We start from the raw sequence: 19,687 nt of genomic DNA on the forward strand, positions 1-19,687 counted from the left end.
AGACAAGCTGACCCTGGACATGCTGACCGCCTCCCTCAGTCCCTCTCACCCCCATCTCGGTGTGCAGACCCAAGACCCTTGTCTCTCCCTAGGCTGTTTTGCCAGACAAAAATCACTCTGGGCCCCGGCCAGTATGGCTAAGTGGTAGAGCGTCGGCGCTCGCACCAGTGGGTCATGGGTTTGATTCCCAGTCAAGGGCACATACCTGGATGGCAAGTTCAATCCCATTCCAGTTGGGCGGGAGGCAACCAATTAATGTGTCTCTCTCACATCGATGCTTCTCTCTCCCCACTCCCTCAGTGCCTTCCACCGCGTCTAAAAATCAATGGGGAAATGTCCTCGGGTGAGGATTAGCAACAACAACAACACCTCTGTTCTCTCAGCCTCACCTGGCTTTAAAGCGTGCACATAAAGGGCATGCGCTTCCGTCCTGGCCTGTGCATACAGGCTAGCAGGGTGTGTGTGCTCCACTTAGCATGCCCTTGCGGAGCTCTGGCTGGACTGGCTCCGTGGAAGAGCATCAGCCCATGCACCCAAGGGTCGCAGGTTCGATTCCTGGGCAAGGGCACGTAGTTGGGTTGAAGATGTCTCTCTCTCTCTCTCTCTCTCTCTCTCTCTCTCTCTCTCTCTCTGTGTGTGTGTGTGTATGTGTGTGTGTGTGTCCATCCCTTCCACTTTCTCTAAAAATCAATGGGAAAATATCCTTGGGTGAGGGTTCACAGCAACAAACCACGTGCTGGAGCTCGTCCCTAAAAGTGTCACTGGACTGTGTGGCCTTGTACAGCCTTCACTTTGTCGTCTGAAATAGGAAGAGTTTGATTGAATGGTTTCTGGTCACTGAGTCTCACGATTTGGAGTCAGGAGCAGTGACCCCTTACTGCCCTCTTGAACCGCCCCTCTGCCAAACTTCCAATTCTTTATTTCACGAGCACTGGTTCCTCCCGCTCCGTTTAGCCCTTCAGAACCTGGAACCCACGCCCCTTCTGCCGGACATACCTCTGGGACTCTGAATGAGGATCTCCTGGCTTTTGATTTGAGGAAGAGGAGAGAGGAGGGGGTTGGGAACAAGTCTTACCCAGAATGCACCACCCCAACAGGCAGTAGATTTGAGCTGAAAACGGTCAAAGCCCAACAAACTCTGAACGCGTTGTTCCACCTTCCCTTCGCCTGTCCACAGAGTCAGACCGGAGATCCTGCTTAGGAAGCCGCCTTGGTTAGCACTGTCACCTTAGCACGTGGGGATGAAGCGTGGCAGGCAGAGGACCCAGGCAAAAACCTGTGTGCCAGGTTACCCTTGTCCCATTGTGTCCAGGCAGCCCTGCAAGACTTTGTTTACCAAATGCTTGCTGAATTGCCTACCTCCCCTTCTTTGGCCCCAAATCGCATAGATACCCATCGTCTTTGGAATTTTCATGCTTATGTGAATTCTTCATAGGCACATATTAAAACTTGATTTTTTTTTCTTGTTAATAGGCTGTATATCTTTTTTTAAAAAATATTATTGATTTTAGAGACAGAGAGGAAGAGAGGGATGTAGGGAGGGAGGGACATCCATTTGTTGTTCCACATATGTACGCATTCGTTGGTCGATTTCTGTCTGTGCCCTGACTGGGGACTGAACCCAAAACCTTGATGTATTGGAACGATGTTCTAACCAACTGAGCTACCTGGCCAGGGCTCATGCTGTACGTCTTTTGAATTATTTCACCAGTCACAAGTACTAAAAGAGTAAGGGGAAATTTTCCCTCACCCCAACGCTAAGAAGCTTCTAGAAGCATAAAACTATGGCAATCACGATGACCTGATTTGGGGGACAATTCTAGTTTCAAATAATTTTACTCACTGAACCCACATTGTTTTTTTTCTTTTTCCTCGCCTTTTGCAGACAATCATTCTTTAAGATCGACTAATTTCTCTTCCAATATGTATTTTCCCCATTACGCCTTTCTGAGGGCCACCACCAGCTGGTCTAAGCTCCATCAGTTGTCCTTGAAGGAAGCACTTGTCTGTCTTTGATCTCCCAGTGCTGCTCTCCTCCCCTTTCAGCTCCCCCGTCAACCCTCCTTTTTCCCCTCAACAGTGAAAGTAAATGTTTTAAATAAAAATCAAATCATTCAGTTCACCCCAGGGCTAAAATGCCTCCCAATGGCTTCCCCTTGCCTAAGCCTTTCACCTTGACCCTCCTTTTTGTTTTGTAAAGAGGCCAAATTTGTTTCTGCCTTCGGGCCTTTGCACTGGCTCTCTGCTGAGCCTAGAACAATCTGCCCTGAGGTTTTTGCAGAGCCGGTTCTTTCTGGTCCTGCAGGTTTCGGTTCAAACTGTTACTTTTTCAAAAAGGCTTTCTCTGACCACTCAAGGTAGACTTTCCCTCCTTTCTCTCTCTCTCTCTTTCTCTCTCTCTCTTTCTCTCTCTCTCTCAATTATTTAACTCAACACTTGTGACTATATACAATTTTTTAAAACACTTTTTCCTACCCTAGCCAGTTTGGCTCAGTGAATAGAGCGTTGGCCTGTAGACAGAAGGATCCCAGGTTCAATTCTGGTCAAGGGTATGTGCCTTGTATCTGTTTGGTTACAGGCCCTCCCGGCCCCGCCCTGGTAGGAGGCAACCAATCGATGTATTTCTCTCGCATTGATATTTCTCTCTGCCTTACCCTCTGTCTTTCACTCTCTAATAATCAATGGGAAAATATCTTTGGGTGAGATTAAAAATGACAACAATAAAACACATTTTTCTTTCTTTTTAATTGATGTTATATACAGATGGTACAAAATTTAAAAGGTATAAGAATAAAAAGTATCCCTTACTTCCCTGTAACCCAGACACAGTTTCACTCCTGTCCAGATGCAACAACTATTTCCACTTTCTTATGTCTTTCTAGATATATCGTCTAAAATAACAAACACCAAGTACTTATTTTCATCACATGAAGTAACATGTATAGACACACACACACATTTTCATTTTATTCTTTAAAAGTATTACATATAGTAGTACATATATCTTTTTTTTTCCCCATTGACCTTCCCCCAGCCTCCCTGTTGCATGCCCTCATCCAACCCCCCAGTGTCTTGTGTCCATTGGTTGTGCTTATATGCCTGCATACAAGTCCTTCGGTTGATCTCTTTCCCCCTCTCCCCAACACTCCCCAGCCTTCTCGCTGTAATTTGACAGTCGTTCGATGATTTACATACATACCATTCTACATCTCACTTTTCATACTTACCAAGAATATGAATATTTTCCCATGTCAGTGCATTACAAATCTGCTCCATTCCTATTGTTGTTCAGTATTCCATTGTAACTGAATGGATCTCTCTCAGTTAATGCAATCCATTTCCTATCAACATACATTTTGTTGTTTCCTTTTCTATTGAAAATAACCAACAATGTTTCCACGAGTAGCTTTGTACTTATACCATTTTGCACTTGTGGTGGTTAGAGGGTTTGTGCAAGTTGCTGGTTTAAGGGTGGTGGTTAGAGGGTTTGTGCAAGTTGCTGGTTTAAGGGTCATGTATAATTGATAGTCTGATAGTGCTAAATTATCCTATATGGTGATCAAACCAATATGCTCTTACATTAGTGAAAGTATCTTAGTGTTTGATTCTTGTTTGTTGCCTGTCTCTCTTCTCTGACCATGAGAAGGACAGCGTCCTGATCATCACTCTGTATCCAGAGCCTCACACCTGGTAAATGCAACACATCTTTGGTGAATGAAGAACTTTCATTGTAGGTGTCCCCCAGTTTTTGTTCTAAGAATATAGTCAGTTCGCCTATGAGCCTGCAGCACACTGAACTGTTTGCTTTGTCTTTCTCCTCCTTAGACTGGGAACCATTTCTAATGTGTCTTTCTTTTTGTCAGCAATGGCTGACACACAGTAGGGCTCAGTAAGCTGAGCCGAAGGAATGGATTGATGACTTTGAAGGCTGTGATTCGCATAGGGAAGTCAGGAGCAGAAGAAGCTCTTTGGGGAAGAGGTGGCCCTGGATTGAAGAGTTGGGAGAGGGAGAGGCCCCGTGATGATCTAGAGATGCAGGCTGTGCTGAGAGAGAAAGCCCCCAGGAGAGGTCCGGGAGAGAGCACACCCATCTCCCATCAGGACCACAGGACAGAAGTCTCCACCCTCGCCCTGCCCCTGACCTTTGGATTGTTTTCCCATCAGGCATGTAGGTTTGAGTTTTCAAGAACCTATGAAATGTTTGAGACTCTAAGCTAATTTTAAAGTTAGCTGCAAAATATAAAAATTAATATTTTATTAAGTGTATATAAAATATAACAATATGTCAACTATTAACAGCAACTCAACTATATATAGTTATTTATAAGTTTTATTTAATGTGGGATAGTGCCATATTATATTAATGTGTGTGATGTTATATAGAATGAGGTTTCCAAAACTGGAAACTTGAAAGTGTTTTTAAAAACACACACACACACAAAAACAAACAAACAAACAAAAAAAACCAGCCAGCTCAGTGGATAGAGCGTTGGCCTGCGGACTGAAGGGTCCCAGGTTCGATTCCGGTCAAGGGCACGTACCTTGGTTGTGGGCACATCCCCAGTGGGGGGGGGGTGCAGGAGGCAGCTGGTGGATATTTCTCTCTCATCGACGTTTCTAACTCTCTATCCCTCTCAATTCCTCTCTGTGTAAAATCAATAAAATATATTGGAAAAAAAAAAAACTTATAGTGCCTGACCTGTGTGGCTCAGTGGTTGAGCATCATCAACCTATGAACCAGGGATCATGTTTCAATTCCCCATCAGGGCACATCCCCAGTGTGGGGCATGCAGAAGGCAGCCAATCAATGATCCTCTCTCCTCATTGATGTTTCTATCCCCCTCCCTCTCCCTTCTTCTCCCTTCTTTTAAAATATACTTTAAAAAAAATGAAAATAAACCCTTTTAGTAATTTGGAGTTCTCTCAATGAGAGACTCCTGTATTATAAAAGGACTAGTCTAGCAGGTGCAAAGTAGCATTAGCACCTGATTGTTTCTGATCAGCTCCTGGAAGGGCTGAGGGGTTGTTTTGTTTATTTCAGCTTCCCAATCGGCAGGTAACCACCGTGCTCAACTCCAGGGGACACTCTACAAATACAATCTGAATGGAGCCTCCTGGAGTGGGCCTTGCCTGGCTTGTGGTGGAGGTAAGGGCTCAGGAACTTACTTGCTTAATGTGTATGCGAATGCAATCCAATTTTACTTCCTGCTCATTTCACCTCCCAAGATAAAAAGAAAAAGCTGACTAGGGTTAGGGTGAAGAGAGTAGGAGAGGAGGAAAGCCAGTCATTAACACACACACACACACACTAATTATGCAACTAAGAGGCTTCCTGCTTCGTTGAGATGGGTGTGTGAGTGTGAGTGTGTGTGTTGGTGGCAGTGCGGGATGGGGTGCTAAGGCAAGTATCCTATCCCTAACGTCCTCCTCTTCGTCTTCCTTGAAGCATCACACCGCTCCTGTGTTCAGTGTGCTCTGAATCATGCTGGCGACTTGACAACCCTGGAGTTGCACCCGAAACCTTACGTTTAATTACATTGCTCATGCATTTAAAAACAAACAACTCGCTCTTCACGCCTGCCTGGGGAAAACAGACCACTGCCTGGCATATCACCCCCCACGTGTCCTCACCCTCAGCAGGGGTGTTTGAACGGAGACCAGAAGGAAAAGGAGTGAGAATAAGACGCGAACAGGCGAGACAAAGCCAGGAGGCTGCAGAGACATGGCCCTTGGAGGTAGGCCTGGGTATGGGGGTGACGAAGACCAGTGCTCAGGGGCCATATCGTGCAGGGCTTGGGGGGTCCTTTTTAAATTTTTTTTATTAAATTATTATATGTGTGCATATCTTACCATTCCCCGCCCTCCCACTCATACCCTCCCTCCCCAGCGTCCATTGGTTGTACTTATATGCATGTATACAAGTCCTTCGGTTGATCTATTATCTCCCCCAGATCTCCCTACCCTCCCCGCTGTAATTTGACAGTCTGCTTGTTGCTTTACTGTCTCTTGGGGGGTCCTTTTAACCCGAGGTAACAGGGAGCCAGGGAAGAATTTTACGAAGGAAAGTGAGAGTCAGATTTGAATTATTGGAAATGGGACGCGGGGTGGAGGGAGAGGAAGAGGAGGCGGGAGACTCGTTGAGAGGCTACAGAAGTGACAGATGGTCTTCAACCAGGGCCGGTGCCGGTGCCAGAGGAGATGGAGAGGAAGGTCTTGGATAAACGATATATGATTTAGGAAGTGAAACCCAACGAGGCTGGTGACAGAAAAACAGCCCGACCTCAAACAGAGACCCCAGGGAAGCGGTGAGATGGAGGCTGATAAAGGACCGCTTTACTTTGCGCCTTAATCCACCTGGCGTCCCCCTTCCCTCAACCCAGTCGCCTCTTTATATGGAAATTACTATATGACAAGGGGCGGGGCAGACGCCCACGAAAATCCGGGTACTTTCTATTTAAACGAAGCAGACGTCAGCGGAGAAACGAAGACAATCCAAGCACTTCCGGTGACTCCCGGATGTGAAGGCTCCTAAGCTCCTCCGCCGGCGGAGGGCCAAGGCGAAGGATGGCCGGGCGGGCCGCGCGGCTGGTGCTGCTGGCCGGAGTGGCCACGCTCGCCAGCGGCTCCCAGGGCGACCGCGAGCCGGTGTACCGCGACTGCGTGCTGCGGTGCGAGGAACGGAACTGCTCGGGGGACGCGCTGAACCACTTCCGCTCCCGCCAGCCAATCTACATGAGCCTAGCAGGTAAGCCCCGCCCATAGAGCCCCGCCCCTCGCCTTGGCCCCGCCTCTCTCACCCCCACAAATACCCCTCTGCAGTGTCTGGACCTTCGTTTCCTACCCTGGGCTCGTTGTGAGTGTGAGCGGATCCCCAGGATAAGGAGAGGCTCATCATTCAGTTTTATTTTTTCCAGAAACTCTCATTTACTTTATATTTATTCAGTCAAACGAGTACTTATTTAATCCTTCAGAGTACAGGACCCTGGAATAACACTGAAGTCAAACCAGGGTCCTGCCCTTCCATGCTCACAGTCCCCATGGGGACCAACTTCTCAAGTGTAAGGTGCAGGATGATTCTAGCCATAAAGGATCTTTAAAAATATGTTTTATTGGTCTTTTACAGAGAGAAAGGGAGAGGGCTAGAGAGTTAGAAACAATGATGAGAGAGAAACATCCATCAGCTGCCTCCTGCACACTCCCCACTGGGTGTGTGCCCACAACCAAGTGCATGCCCTTGACCGGAATTGAACCTGGGACCTTTCAGTCCATAGGCCGTCGCTCTATCCACTGAGCCAAACCAGGCAGGGCCATAAAGGATCTTTAGATTAAGCAACAGGACCATATAGGGGAGAAAAAATTCCTTTCTAGCATCGAGGGTTTGGGGTCACTGATCATCTTAGAGCTTCTTGAGAAGGAAGGGCTTCCTGGGGCGGGGGGGGGGATACATTACATTTGGACCTGTGGCCATAGTGGGCACCTTCTGTGTGGCAGGTGTCAAAATAGTCCATTTCTACAACCCTTTGAAGGGGATTCTGATTTTATAGATAGGGAGCTCAGAGAGGTTAAGTGCCTGCCCAGAGTCACACAGCCAATACGTGGTATGTAGAGTTTCCAGTTCTGGCCCGTTTAACGACAAGTTTGTTCCCTTTACTATCCCTCTCCAATCTAGACAGAGGCACCAGAGCGTGGCGGCTCTGGGCAGATGAAGGCACATCCAGAGGGTTAGTGTACTCGGGGAACAGGATGTATAAAAAGGAGTATTGGGCAATAGAGTTGGAAAGACAACTTGGGGCCTTAAAAGTGAGACTGAAGAATTTGGGCTTTGTCTTTAGCGGAGACAAAGTGCTCCTCCCTGTGAGTGAGAACAAACCCTGAGTTCAGGAAAGGCCAGCACAAATCAGGAATCCATAGATGAGTTCGTCAGATGCCAAGATCCTCGTCTTGAGTGAAAGGAGAAGAGAATCCGAAACCAGTTTGGCTCGGTGGATAGAGTGTCGGCCTGCAGACAGAAGGACCCCAGGTTCGATTCTGGTCAAGGGCATGTTCCTTGGTTGCGGGTATATCCCCAACAGGGGGCGTGCAGGAGGCAACTCATCGATGTTTCTGACTCTCTATCTCTCTCCCTTCCTCTTATGAAAAATCAATAAAATATATTTAAAAATAAAAAAAGAAAGGAGAAGAGAAGAAACATCTCTGTTTGCTCCCTATACACCTCCACTCACTAGAGTAGGGGTGTCGAACTCAATCAGAGAAGGGGCCAAAATCTAAAATCCAGCCTAAATCGCGGGCCGAATGGTTTACTGAACAGTCATAAACTGACAATGTCATAAACTGACAGCGGAGTGCAGTGATGACAGCGCGGTGCGGGCCACATTGCAAGGCCTGGCGGGCTAGATTTGGCCCGCGGGCCTTGTGTTTGACACATGTGCACTAGAGCAAACACATGCCCCTTTCCTTATGTATATGTCCCATCTCCTATCCATCCAAGTGGGAACCTAGAATTTTTTTTTTAAAATATATTTTATTGATTTTTCACAGAGAGGAAGAGAGAGGGATAGAGAGTTAGAAACATCGATGAGAGAGAATCATCAATCAGCTGCCTCTTGCACACCCCCTACCGGGGATGTGCCCGCAACCAAGGTACATGCCCTTGCCCGGAATCGAACCTGGGACCTTTCAGTCCGCAGGCCGACGCTCTATCCACTGAGCCAAACCGGTCCCGGCAGCCAAACCGGTCCCGGCCATCCAAGCGGGAACCTAGAATTTTGAGATTTCTTCTAGTTCTCTTCAACATGCCGACCCTGTTGGCCTGCATTCAGGTTTAGGCCCTGTTCAGGCCCTCTCCGTGCCTCCCGTACTGGGGGTTCACTGGGCCCATTTGTCTGTTTCAGGCTGGACCTGCCAGGACGACTGTAAGTATGAGTGTATGTGGGTTACCGTCGGCCTCTACCTCCAGGAAGGCCACAAAGTGCCTCAGTTCCATGGCAAGGTGAGTTGGAGGGTCGGGGAGGGAGATGGTGGTGGTGTGGCGGGAGTACTATACCCCACCTCCCAGTTGGAGTACACCATCTGAAGGGTGGGGTGATCTGTATTTGTTACAGGTGCCTGTTCTCAGAATATGCTGGTTTTCATATGGGAATCGGGTGGGACCAATGTGTCCTGCCTCTGGGTTTGGAATAAGATCTCGGGTCTCCTCAGAGAGCGGTGCTGGGCTTCCGAGAGTTGTTGGATGCCCACCTTGCTGCAAGGACACATCCCCTCGCTCAGCACAGCATCTTTTCCGTTGCTTCTTCAGTAGGAGCCTGGATTAAGATCGTAATACCCCTTAGATTGCCTAGGGAGGACCCTGAAATCAAACCAGGGTCCTGCCCTTTTGATATGCTAATGATATTTTTAAAATATATTTTTCTTGATTTCAGAGAGAAAAGGAGAGAGAGAAATATCAATGATGATGGGGGCGTCAATTGGGGAAAAAGGAGACATATCTAACACTCTAGACAATAACAATTTTTTAAAAATATCAATGATGAGAGAGAAGCACAAATCGGCTGCCTCCTGCAAGCCCCCAACTTGGGGTCTAGCCCACAACCCAGGCATGTGACCTCCTTATAAGTTGATGCTTGACCACAGAGCTACCGGCCGGGCATGATCCGATAGTGATCTTGTTACAGTCTGTAGTTGGCAAGAATTATTCTCCCCTGTTTGTCCCAGAGTAAGCTGTGGCTCAGCGGGCTGAGGTCAGAGGTAGAGGAGGGATGAAGGCCACTGTCTTCTGGATGGCAGGACTATGCTGTTTCTACCATGCCATACTGAGCCACCCAGTCTTCCCAGAGACCAGGCTTACAGTGCCGAGTGCCGGCCAGGATAGAGGGGTGACCCTCAGCCAGGGAGGGAGTGACTGACTCAATGGGACAGAACCAGAGGCTTTGGCCAGGTCCCGAGCTAAGGGCCCAGCTGAGGAACTATTGGTGCAGCAAGCCAAAGATAGGTGGGAGAGAAACTATTGTAGTAATCTGAACAATAAAGATTTATTAAATTGGGGGGGGTCTCAAGAAAAAGATTTATTAAATTAAAACACACACACACACACACACACACACACACACACAAGATAGGTGGGGCCAGCTGGGGGTTGCTTGCCCCTCAGCCCCCTCCCTGTGTTCCTCTTTCAGTGGCCCTTCTCCCGGTTCCTGTTCTTCCAAGAGCCAGCGTCCGCAGTGGCCTCTTTCCTGAACGGGCTGGCCAGCCTGGTGATGCTCTGTCGCTACCGCACCTTCGTGCCAGCCTCCTCTCCCATGTACCCCACCTGCATGGCCTTCGCCTGGGTAGGTATCCCGGCAGGATTCTCGCTTTACACCCTCGTCTAGGAAAGAGAAGCGCTGAGATCCCCACTCACCCTCCAGGGCTCCTACCCACCAAGCTTCCCCCTGTTTTCCAGGACGAGAGTTGCAGTTGAAGGGTGGTCAGGCCTGGGAAGACAAAGGGGGGGGTGGTGGTGCTGAATGGGGCCTCGCCTTTCCAGCAGAGGCCCAGGCCAGGCTGTTTGGGGAGGAAGGAGAGAGGAGGGAAACCTCATTCTTGCCTACAGGAGGAAGCCACTAACAGCACCCATAGGGCTGTGGACAGACAGAGAAGGGAGCTGGTGGAAGGAAGCCCCAGGTCTTTCCAAGGGCCCCTTCTGGAGAACATGAAGCAATCTCACCCCTAACCCCGGCCGGAAGCAGTGGCAGCCATAGCTCTCCCTTAGCTCTCAGCTGGTCTTAGACTACCCGGGGGAAAGCCGAAATATGTTCCATCTGAGAATCCGGAGGAAGCTCTGAGCTCCCCCGTGTGACTGGTCAGAGCTGCCTCTGTCAGCCTGAGGGAAACAGTCTCCACTCACTCACCTTCCTGACATAAAAGCAGCCTACTGTGTGCCACTCACTTTGTCGGGTGCTGGAGATCCAAATGTGCCTCAAAACAGATGTTCCCTGCCCTCTGGTACCAATCCCACAGGTGAATGTAGAAGTTCAGTGGGTGAGAGGTGTTGTAGGGGGATGTGATAGGGGACTAGATCCGAATGGGACAGTCAGGGAAGGCTTCCCTGAGGAAGGGGCAGGCAAGGAGAGATCAGAATGGTTAGTAAATGCCAACTAGGGGAATTCAGGGAAAAGAGGAGTCGTTGTCGATGGAGAAGACCCAGAATGTGCACAGGCAGGAGAGAGCTCAGGTTATAGGAGGACCTAAATGGCCAGGAGGCCGGCCATGCAGGGAGCCGGGAAATTGGGTGTGAGCCTGGGGAGCAGGTGGGCCATGGACGGGGCCAGCCCATGAGGAGCCTGGGGGTACATTGGGCGCAGCAGTCACCAACTGGTGGTCCGTGGACCAATGGCGGCCCGTGAGGTCTGAAAGGTTGGCAACCACTGCCTTACGGCTGGCACTTCAGGTCTTGACTTGCAAAGCATCAGGAAGCAATGAGGATCAGAGGGAAGGCGTTTCATGAGTAGATGATTTGGAAAACTCATTTTGGCTGCTGTACAGAGAACAGACTGGAGGGGGCAGAAGTGAATGCAGGAGGCTAGTGGGTTTTAATATATATTTTATTGATTTCAGAGAGGAAGGGAGAGGGAGAGAGAGAGAAACATCAATGGTGAGAGAGACTCATTGATCGGCTGCCTCCTGCAGGCCCCACACTGGTGATTGGGAAGCCACCTGGGCATGTGACTGGAATCGAACCGTGACCTCAGAGGGTCCCAGCGTGTCTTCGAGCCTTGTGGTCCTTTCAGGAGTCCTGTCTGCATCTCCCTGGCTCTCGGGTCTTTCATTCCACTGTCATCTGCCACTCAGCCTCCTTCTAGCTGGGGTGTCACGCTTCCCAGGAGTATCCGGGGACCCTCAGGGACCGAGCAGGCGCTGTGAGGTTGGGAGAGGCAGACACTGGGGGCCTGCGTCTTGGGGCGCCCTACAGAACACTGTTCTCGGGCATGGAACCCCCCCAGGCCATCTGTCGGCCTGAGGGACAGAGTGTCAGCATCCACGCTCCCTTTAAGGATCCAGTTTGGATTTTACACTTGATCTTTCGTCCTGTGTTTGCAGGAGGGAGGGATCTGCCTGTGTGGAGGGTGTGGCGGTGGACTTCGGCCTGGGCTGGGTCCTCTGAGCAGTGGGGCTCCTGATTTCTGTTGGGGTGGGGTAAGAAGGCCCCTCACCTGCTCCAGGGTAGATGTTGTGTGTGTGTGTGTGTGGGGGGGTGTCTTAATCTTTTCCTTTGGGAAATGAGGAGGCCCTGCCCCCAGCAGGGCTAAGGAGGCGCTGAGTTTAGGCCTGAGCCCTGCCGGGCTGCGGGCAGGCTGTGGGGGTGCCCCTGGAGCTCTGCACACCACAGACCTGTGACTTGATGGCACTGGGAGCCCTGCTCTCTGCCCACATTCAGAGGCCAAACCAGTGCCTCGCCCCTTCATCCCGCAGGGAAAGGACCTCAGGGTGGCGGTGAGCGTGGGGTTCCAGGAAAGCCCACCTGCAGGGTGGTGTGTGGAGGTGGGGCTGCCTGTGCTCGTCTCCTGCTGAGGAAATGCAAGAAGAAACGGGCTGAGGCTGCAGCAGGATGAGGGTTAGACTTCAGGAGGGACTTCCCAGCCATCAGACAAGAGCCTGCGAGACCGGCAATGGCAGGAAACCAAACAGCCCTTTCGGAAGGAGTAAAAAGCCCCCTCCTCCCCCCTCCGTCTGCCTCTCCCCCGTCTCTCTCAGGAGTGAGCTGGGGCAGGCTTGCCCTGTGTGAGGCCGGGGGGTGAGACTCTGTGGCCTCTGGGGGGCAGGGGGGACAGGATGGCAGCAGGCGTCATAGTTAACATTCTGCCTCCCCCACCTCTGAGACACCGAGCTATTTAAAGACCCACTTGTTGCCACCACCGCGGTGTCAGTGACAGCCCCGAGCACCAGGGCTTAGCACAGGGGTCGAATTCCTGTCGGATCTGGCTCGCTCGGCATCCAACCAGCGTCACGGCGGTGATATTTTTGTCTCAGTTTTCTTATTTTCCAACAGACTGAAACAGTCTCCTGCTCTCCCTCCGCCCAGCCTTCCCCGTCCCCTTCGTTTCCACCCGCTCTGGCACCGGCCCCTGCCTCCCCTCCCTCCATGTTTACAAGAAGTTCTTGGCAGCCGCTGGCCGGCCCGTCCTCCTCCCGGTCCCTCTGATTGGCCAGTCACCCCGGGCCTCCCCGTCCTGCCGGAGCGGGCTCAGGAGGCCAGGGACCGCGGGACACCCGCATCTCCGGGGCTTTCCCTCCTTCTGCGTCCGGCCCCTCCGTCCACTCCCCTTGAGTCGTGGTTACCAGCCGAGGGGAGGGAACTGGTGTCTCTTCAGTGCCTCCTGGCGGGATAGGAGCTCAGGAGCCAGGAGGCAGGAGCTCCTCCCATCGCTGAGGGGTCTGTGTCCGGGGATCAGAGACCCGTGGTTTGACCTGGGACATTGGGACCCTTAAGGAAGAGGAAGATGGGGTCAGGGAAAGGTAAGGGGACCAGATGCCCCGCTTTTGGCGGGACAGTCCCGATTTTCAACCATTTGTCCCGCGTCCTGCGGCGTTTTAAAAAAGTCCCGATTTTTTTTTTTTTTTAAAAGTCCCGATTTTTTAAAACGCCGCGGGACGTGGGACAAACTGTTGAAAATCGGGACACCTGGTCACCTTAGGTCAAGGGAAATGGTGGGGGTTCAGCTTGCTGGGCATGATGGAGGAAACTGACATTTATGTGGCACCTATTGTGTACCGGGGACAAGAAACACAGCCGTTTGTTTCCTGAGCGGCCCCTCTGTTTCCTGAGCGGCCCCTCTGTTTCCTGAGCGGCCCCTCTGTTTCCTGAGCGGCCCCTCTGTTTCCTGAGCGGCCCCTCTGTTTCCTGAGCGGCCCCTCTGTTTCCTGAGCGGCCCCTCTGTTTCCTGAGCGGCCCCTGTGCCGGCGTTTCCCAGACATCCTCCTCAGGACCTCGGGCAGCGAGCGCTGTGACTGACCCTGCTTTGTAGGTGAGGCCGCTGAGGCACAGAGAAGCTGTTTGCTCTTCAGGGGCTAAGTCAGAACTTGGACCAAGGGCCCGTCTCTCTGTAAAGGCTCCGACATCCTGCCCCCAGCCTGGCACTGAGGGACGGGCCTGGGCGGCTGTGCGGAGACGCCTCTTCTCCCCCTGGACCTGCCTGACCTGTGGGGAGAGGGGGAGGCGGGCGGGGCCTCTCGGGTCTGCGGGGAGGTGGGAGGGCCTCGTGCTGGTCATGGAGAGACAACACCTCATGTCGGACCCTGTCCCGGGCACCGGGCTGTACCCTGCACCTGTATTACTCCTTAAGTCCTTGTCAACACTGTCATCGTTCCCACTTTACAGATGAGCACACTGAGGCCCAGCCAGGCTAAATAACCCGTCCAAAGGCACAGAGGGAATGCAGAGCTGGAATTTGAACCCTGGCTGTCGGGCCTTATGCCTTCATTCTTAATGACACTGTCTTTCCTGAAGAGGAGCTCCCCAGAATGGGACACTACCCAGTGGAGAGGGGACTTCTCAGGGGCACAGAGGCAGTTGAACGGGGGACCACCCCACCCCCGTGCCCTACAGCTCAGCCCTGGCCTTGTGCAACCCCCTTCCCCTCCCCTGCGCTCAGTGTTCCAACCGCCACTTAGCTCCGTCTTTTGTCACCTCCCCCTTCCTGCCGGATTACAAGGAGGCCTGGCCGGCTTCCAGTCCCTTCTGCCGTCCCCTCCGCCTCCCGCTCACACTGGCTCCAGGGCCGTTCTCCCCAAGGGTGTCCCCGCGCCAGGCCTGCCTGGGAGACCTGGCCCACGTGACCCCCTGGGTCCCCAGCCCTGAGCCTGCGCCTCTCCCCTCGCTGGCTCTGAGCACCACACTTTGTGGGAGCAGCGTCCCAGGAGCCACCCTGTTCTGTCCCACATCCAGCCTCCGGATCGTGTCTCCGGGGAAGGGGCAGCCGAGGGCTGGGACGGGGAGCAACCGGCCCAAGAACCACCACCTGCCGTCAGGGCTGGAGAGGGAGGGGAGCACACGCAGCCTCACTTGTCCCAGGTCTTGAGAGGCGTAAACAGCGAGATTCAGCCCAGGACCCAGGCCGGACAGGCTGCTACAGGAGCCAGGATAGCCCTGCTGGCCCCTCGGCATTCTCAGAAGCCCCCTGGGGCCTGCATGAGAGACCACCCTCCTGTCCCAGCTTCCCGCTGCGGTGCCTGATGGAGCGGCTTCTCAGCTGTGCCCTCCGTCCCCTGCCCGGCCAGTTTTCCTGGTGCGCTGGCCCCCAGTGAGCCGCCCCTGCCCTTCCCCAGCTCTGCCAGGCTTGTCCCACCCTAGCGCCTCCCTCCCTGCCCCCAGGGCATCCAGGCGGCTGCTGCTTCCTTTGACTGGTTGTCACTGATGTCCCAGCCCTTCCGCCCAGGCCAAGGACCTATGTCGGCCCCAGCCCACCCTTCTCTCAGTAATGGGGGCCCCTGCATGGACATGGCGGTCCCTCAAAGAGGTGCCAGCACCGAGCACACGTGATCCAGGGCTCGTTTGCCAGATGATGAGTGCTCTCTCCTGGCAGTTAGTTTCCAGGAAGAAGGCAGCCGCTGCTCCCCGGGGCCCATGGCCACCCCAGCCTCTCCAGCCCTGCTCCTGGCTTCTCCCAGACACGGGGCAGCTGCCACCGGCTGGGCGGGTTGGGCCGGCCCGGCCAGGAGGAAGCTGGGCCCGGCTGGCGGCTGGCGGAGCCTCCTCCTCCTCAGAGACTTGGCCCCAGTGGGATCTGCCCGATCTCCCTCCCTGGCTTGCCGCTCCAGACACACCCCAAGCTGGCTCGCACCCCTCCACCCCACCCACTTCATTCCCGCCCCCAGAGGCTGAGGTCACCGGCTCCCCTGGCCCAGGTGGGGCTGCTTCGCTGCCTGTCGGGAGAGGAGGCGAGGCGCCCCCAGGGGCTGTTGTCTTAGGGTTGAGTAACCAGGGACTTGGACTTGGCCAGGACTGGTTCCCAGGCTGAGCCAGAAACCCGTGGAGGCTTCCAACCCCCACTCCCTTGGGGGTTCAGGGGGGGGAGCTGAGCCTGAGGGGGCTGGGCCAGGGGGGAGGGGAGGGGCACAGGTTTGTGTGGGGGGCCCCAGGAGCAGGTGGGAGCACATTTCTCTGCTCCGAAGAGCCCCTTCCCAAAAGCAAGACGGGTGTGAGCCCTCTGGGGGGTCTTCCCCGCCTCGGGGTGCCACGCTCACCAGCCACCTCCCTCCGCAGGTCTCCCTCAATGCGTGGTTCTGGTCCACAGTCTTCCACACCAAGGACACGGCCCTCACCGAGGTGAGCACCGCTCCCGCCCCCTCCCTGCGCCCGGAGGGGTGGGGCGGGGCGGGCGCTCAGCGTTCCTGCTGACTCCGCCGGAGCCTCCTCCGTGGGCACCGCAAACCTGTGAGTGCACCGAGCCTCTCTCAGCCCTGGAGGTGGTGTGGTGGTTATTGGCTCTTCTTTTTAAAAAAATATTTTTTTTTTTTATTGATTTCAGTGAGGAAGGGAGAGGGAGAGAGAGAGAAACATCAATGATGAGAGAGAGTCATTGATCAGCTGCCTCCTGCACGCGCCCCACTGGGGATCAAGCCCCTGGGCATGTGCCCTTGATCAGAATCAAACCCTGGACCTTCAGTCCACGGGCCTACGCTCTGTCCACTGAGCCAGACCTGCCAGGGCTTGGCTCTTCCTAGCCGATGAGGCAGCTGAGCCCTGGGAAGGCAAGATCACATGGCCTGGATCGCCCAGCCGCGAAGGGGCGCAGAGCCCACAGCGTGGGGCTCCGGTGCCTGGGCCCCACGCTCGCCTCGATGCTCTGGAGCTCGGCAGGCACCCTCCACCACTGCCGCCGAAGCGTCCCTGCTTGAGCAGTGTGTTAGAGGTGTGTGATGTGCATACATGGTCAGTCCTTTACCTTCAGGAGTGAAGCAGCAGGAGACACCAGCCCCTCCGCCACCCCTCCTGGTCCCAATCCCCCGTGGGCCCCCTCTGGGTCCTGCCCTCCAAGCAGCCCCGTCCACCTCCCACTCGCAGGCCCCTCACCCTGTCTCCCTGTCCTCAGAAAATGGACTACTTCTGCGCCTCCACCGTCATCCTCCACTCCATCTACCTGTGCTGTGTCAGGTGAGCCCACGCGGCTGCGGGCCAGGGCCCGGGCGGGGCCTGTGGGTGGGGGAGAGGGGCAGTGGCTTCCATGTGCTGATGCTGGGGTGAGCGATGCCCCCGGGAACGCCCCTGAGCAGCTCTGGATGGCCGGCAGGACCGTGGGGCTGCAGCGCCCAACGGTGGCCAGCGCCTTCCGGGCCCTCCTGCTGCTGCTGCTGACGGCGCACATCTCCTACCTGAGCCTCGTCCGCTTCGACTACGGCTACAACCTGGCGGCCAACGTGGCGATCGGTGAGCGGGGACCCGGGGTGGGGGTGGGGGTGGGGGTGGGGGGACAGCTACAGAACTGCTGGCCTGGGGGCGGAGGTGGTGCTGTTCCTAGAGAAGGGGGTTCTAAGAGAGCCGTGGGTGGGGAAGGGAGAAGATTTGGGGTAGAAGAAAGGGGAGTCTGGGGTCAAAGGGCCCGGGGACATGGGAGGCTTGGGGGCGGGGGGGGGGGGGAATGGAGAGGTCCAGGGAGTGAGCCCCTGGCCCCCCCCCCCGCCCCCAGGCCTGGTGAACTTGGTGTGGTGGCTGGCCTGGTGCCTGTGGAACCGGCAGCAGCTGCCTCATGTGCGCAAGTGCATGGCGGTGGTCCTGCTGCTGCAGGGGCTGTCGCTGCTCGAGCTGCTGGACTTCCCGCCCCTCTTCTGGGTCCTGGATGCCCACGCCATCTGGCACATCAGCACCATCCCGGTCCACGTGCTCTTTTTCAGGTGAGTCCTCCCTGCCCGGGGCTCGCCTTCCTTGTGCCCTTCCTGGCTGCCTGGCCCCCTGCCGGCTTGCCTGCGCTCATCCCGCCCCGCCACCAGGGGTCGTCCTGGGGGCTGGGCTTCAGTGGCTCCTTCCTCTGCTCACAGCTTCCTGGAAGAGGACAGCCTGTACCTGCTGAAGGGATTGAAGCTGGACTGAAGGCCTGGGATCCTGTCTGCCTTCATGGAGACTCTGCCCGCCCCCTGCTGGCTCCTCTTCTCCCCAGCCCTTGCGATGATTTATCTTTTGAACTTAGACGTGAAGGGTGTGGGCCCAGAATCATGTCATAGGCCCATCACCCACCTCGCTCGCCCCACATGGCCCTCACAGGCATGACTGTGTTGGGGCCTGGCCTCTGGGCCTCTGGAGCTAGGGAATGGGCAGCCCCTCTGGTTCCTAAACTGAACTGTGTTCTTAGCTCCGCCCAGAGGAGAGCTGCCTCTGCTTTCCCGTCAGCCACCTCCTCACATCCCCTCCCCGCCTGGTGGTTGCCAGAGACTGACTCTGTCCAGCTGGGAGACAGGGTACCAGGCCTTGGATGCATGGGATTTCCTCCTGTTACCCCGTGCCGTCCTCCGGGGACCGCTAGGTGGCGCTAGACGCTTGCTCTTTGGCTGCCCATGTTTCCAAGCCGATGCATTCCACCCCGTGGGGTCTTAAGAGGCCAAAGCAGTTGGGACTGGTGGGCACAGGCCTGGGTGTGCGGGATGCTGGGTGGGGCAGTGTGTGAAAACCAGGCTTGGTGCAGTGTGGAGAGTGGAGGCGTGTGTGTGTGTGTGTGTGTGTGTGTGTGTGTGGTTTTAAAGTGTGTGTATGATGCTCTGGTTTCTCTTCAGATCGCATAAATCTCACCTTTTACTAAAGTGTGTGTATGTGTTGTAAGCCCTGATGGGGCTTAAAGCTCATTTGGTGAAAGCGTCGTCCCCATGTGCCAAGGTTGTGGGTTCAGTCCCTGATCAAGAAAAAAAACGAATGAATGTATAAATAAACGGAACAGCAAATCGACGTTTCTCTCTCTTCCTCTCTAAAATCAATAACAATTTAAAAATAAATGTGTGTGCTGGGGAGCAGGCAGTGAGTGTGGGTTAGGGGAACATACATGGACTGAGTGTGAGTGCAGGGGCGTGTGCCACCGTGAGGGAGGTTGGCAGGATGAGGGGTTCAGTCGCCGTCAGTAACCGTTTATTGAGCAGCACCTCTGCACAAGCCCAGAGACCTGGCGGGGGGTGTGTGTCCCGGCTGCATGTGTTGGTGGATGTGTTTGTCTGCAAACCACAAAGGGGCCCTGCACAACTCAAGATCCCCCTCCAAAACCAGAACCAGCCCTTCGGGAGGCAGAGGGAGGAGGGAAATGGGGGGTCCCCTGGGCCCCTCAGCCTCCCTCCCTCCCTCCCACACCCCGTGCCTGGCCTGCTGAGCCCTTTGCCAGAGCCCGGACCCTCAGCAGGGGGAGAGACTGGCTGAGGCCACACCCTGCCTGCACCCTGACAAAGGTGAACCCTGCTAGTTGCTGGCAGTCCCCATCCATTCCTGCTCCACAGGGATAGAATGTGCTCCACAGGGATAGAATGTGCAGCTCCAGAAACTTCCATCCAGAGGCAGGCTCTGTGATTGGAGCAGGAGCAGGACTCCGGGTCCTGTGTGTGTCTCCCCGCGCTCACCTAGGGATTCCTGCTCTTTCCCTGCCGCCGTGTCCCTCCGGGGGGTGGGGGCACTGTGCCAGGTCTCCAACTGCAGGAACCTGGGGGCCCAAGGTAATCTATTTTGATCCTGAGAGGTATTTTA

At 54.4% G+C, this 19,687-nt stretch overlaps 1 protein-coding gene across 2 annotated transcripts; it reads left to right on the forward strand.

Annotated features, from left to right (window-relative positions):
• The first annotated feature begins 5,605 nt into the window (after window positions 1-5,605).
• Window positions 5,606-18,907, forward strand: PGAP3 (post-GPI attachment to proteins phospholipase 3). Of its 2 annotated transcripts, XM_084862421.1 has the most exons (9): window positions 5,606-5,735; window positions 6,176-6,745; window positions 8,892-8,989; window positions 10,173-10,325; window positions 16,238-16,300; window positions 17,067-17,128; window positions 17,265-17,401; window positions 17,661-17,865; window positions 18,010-18,907. In XM_084862421.1, the coding sequence occupies exons 2-9, from the start codon at window positions 6,565-6,567 to the stop codon at window positions 18,059-18,061; spliced, it is 951 nt and encodes a 316-aa protein (XP_084718547.1). In that variant the 5' UTR covers window positions 5,606-5,735; window positions 6,176-6,564; the 3' UTR covers window positions 18,062-18,907. The 2 variants fall into 2 exon arrangements, with proteins under 2 accessions (XP_084718547.1, XP_084718548.1); XM_084862422.1 differs by lacking the exon at window positions 5,606-5,735 and having other exon boundaries at window positions 6,002-6,745.
• The last annotated feature ends 780 nt before the right edge of the window (window positions 18,908-19,687 follow it).

The sequence above is a fragment of the Pipistrellus hanaki genome (assembly GCF_964339955.1).
Source record: "Pipistrellus hanaki genome assembly, chromosome: 16".
Taxonomy (NCBI): Eukaryota; Metazoa; Chordata; class Mammalia; order Chiroptera; family Vespertilionidae; genus Pipistrellus; species Pipistrellus hanaki.

What these genes read in the sequence shown, in the direction of transcription:
- PGAP3 (XM_084862421.1), top strand. Translation starts at nt 6,565, where the DNA reads ATGGCCGGGCGGGCCGCGCGGCTGGTGCTGCTGGCCGGAGTGGCCACG. An exon ending in AATCTACATGAGCCTAGCAG is followed by an intron (nt 6,746 to 8,891) that starts GTAAGCCCCGCC and finishes TGTCTGTTTCAG; the next exon opens with GCTGGACCTGCCAGGACGAC. An exon ending in GTCCACGTGCTCTTTTTCAG is followed by an intron (nt 17,866 to 18,009) that starts GTGAGTCCTCCC and finishes CTCTGCTCACAG; the next exon opens with CTTCCTGGAAGAGGACAGCC.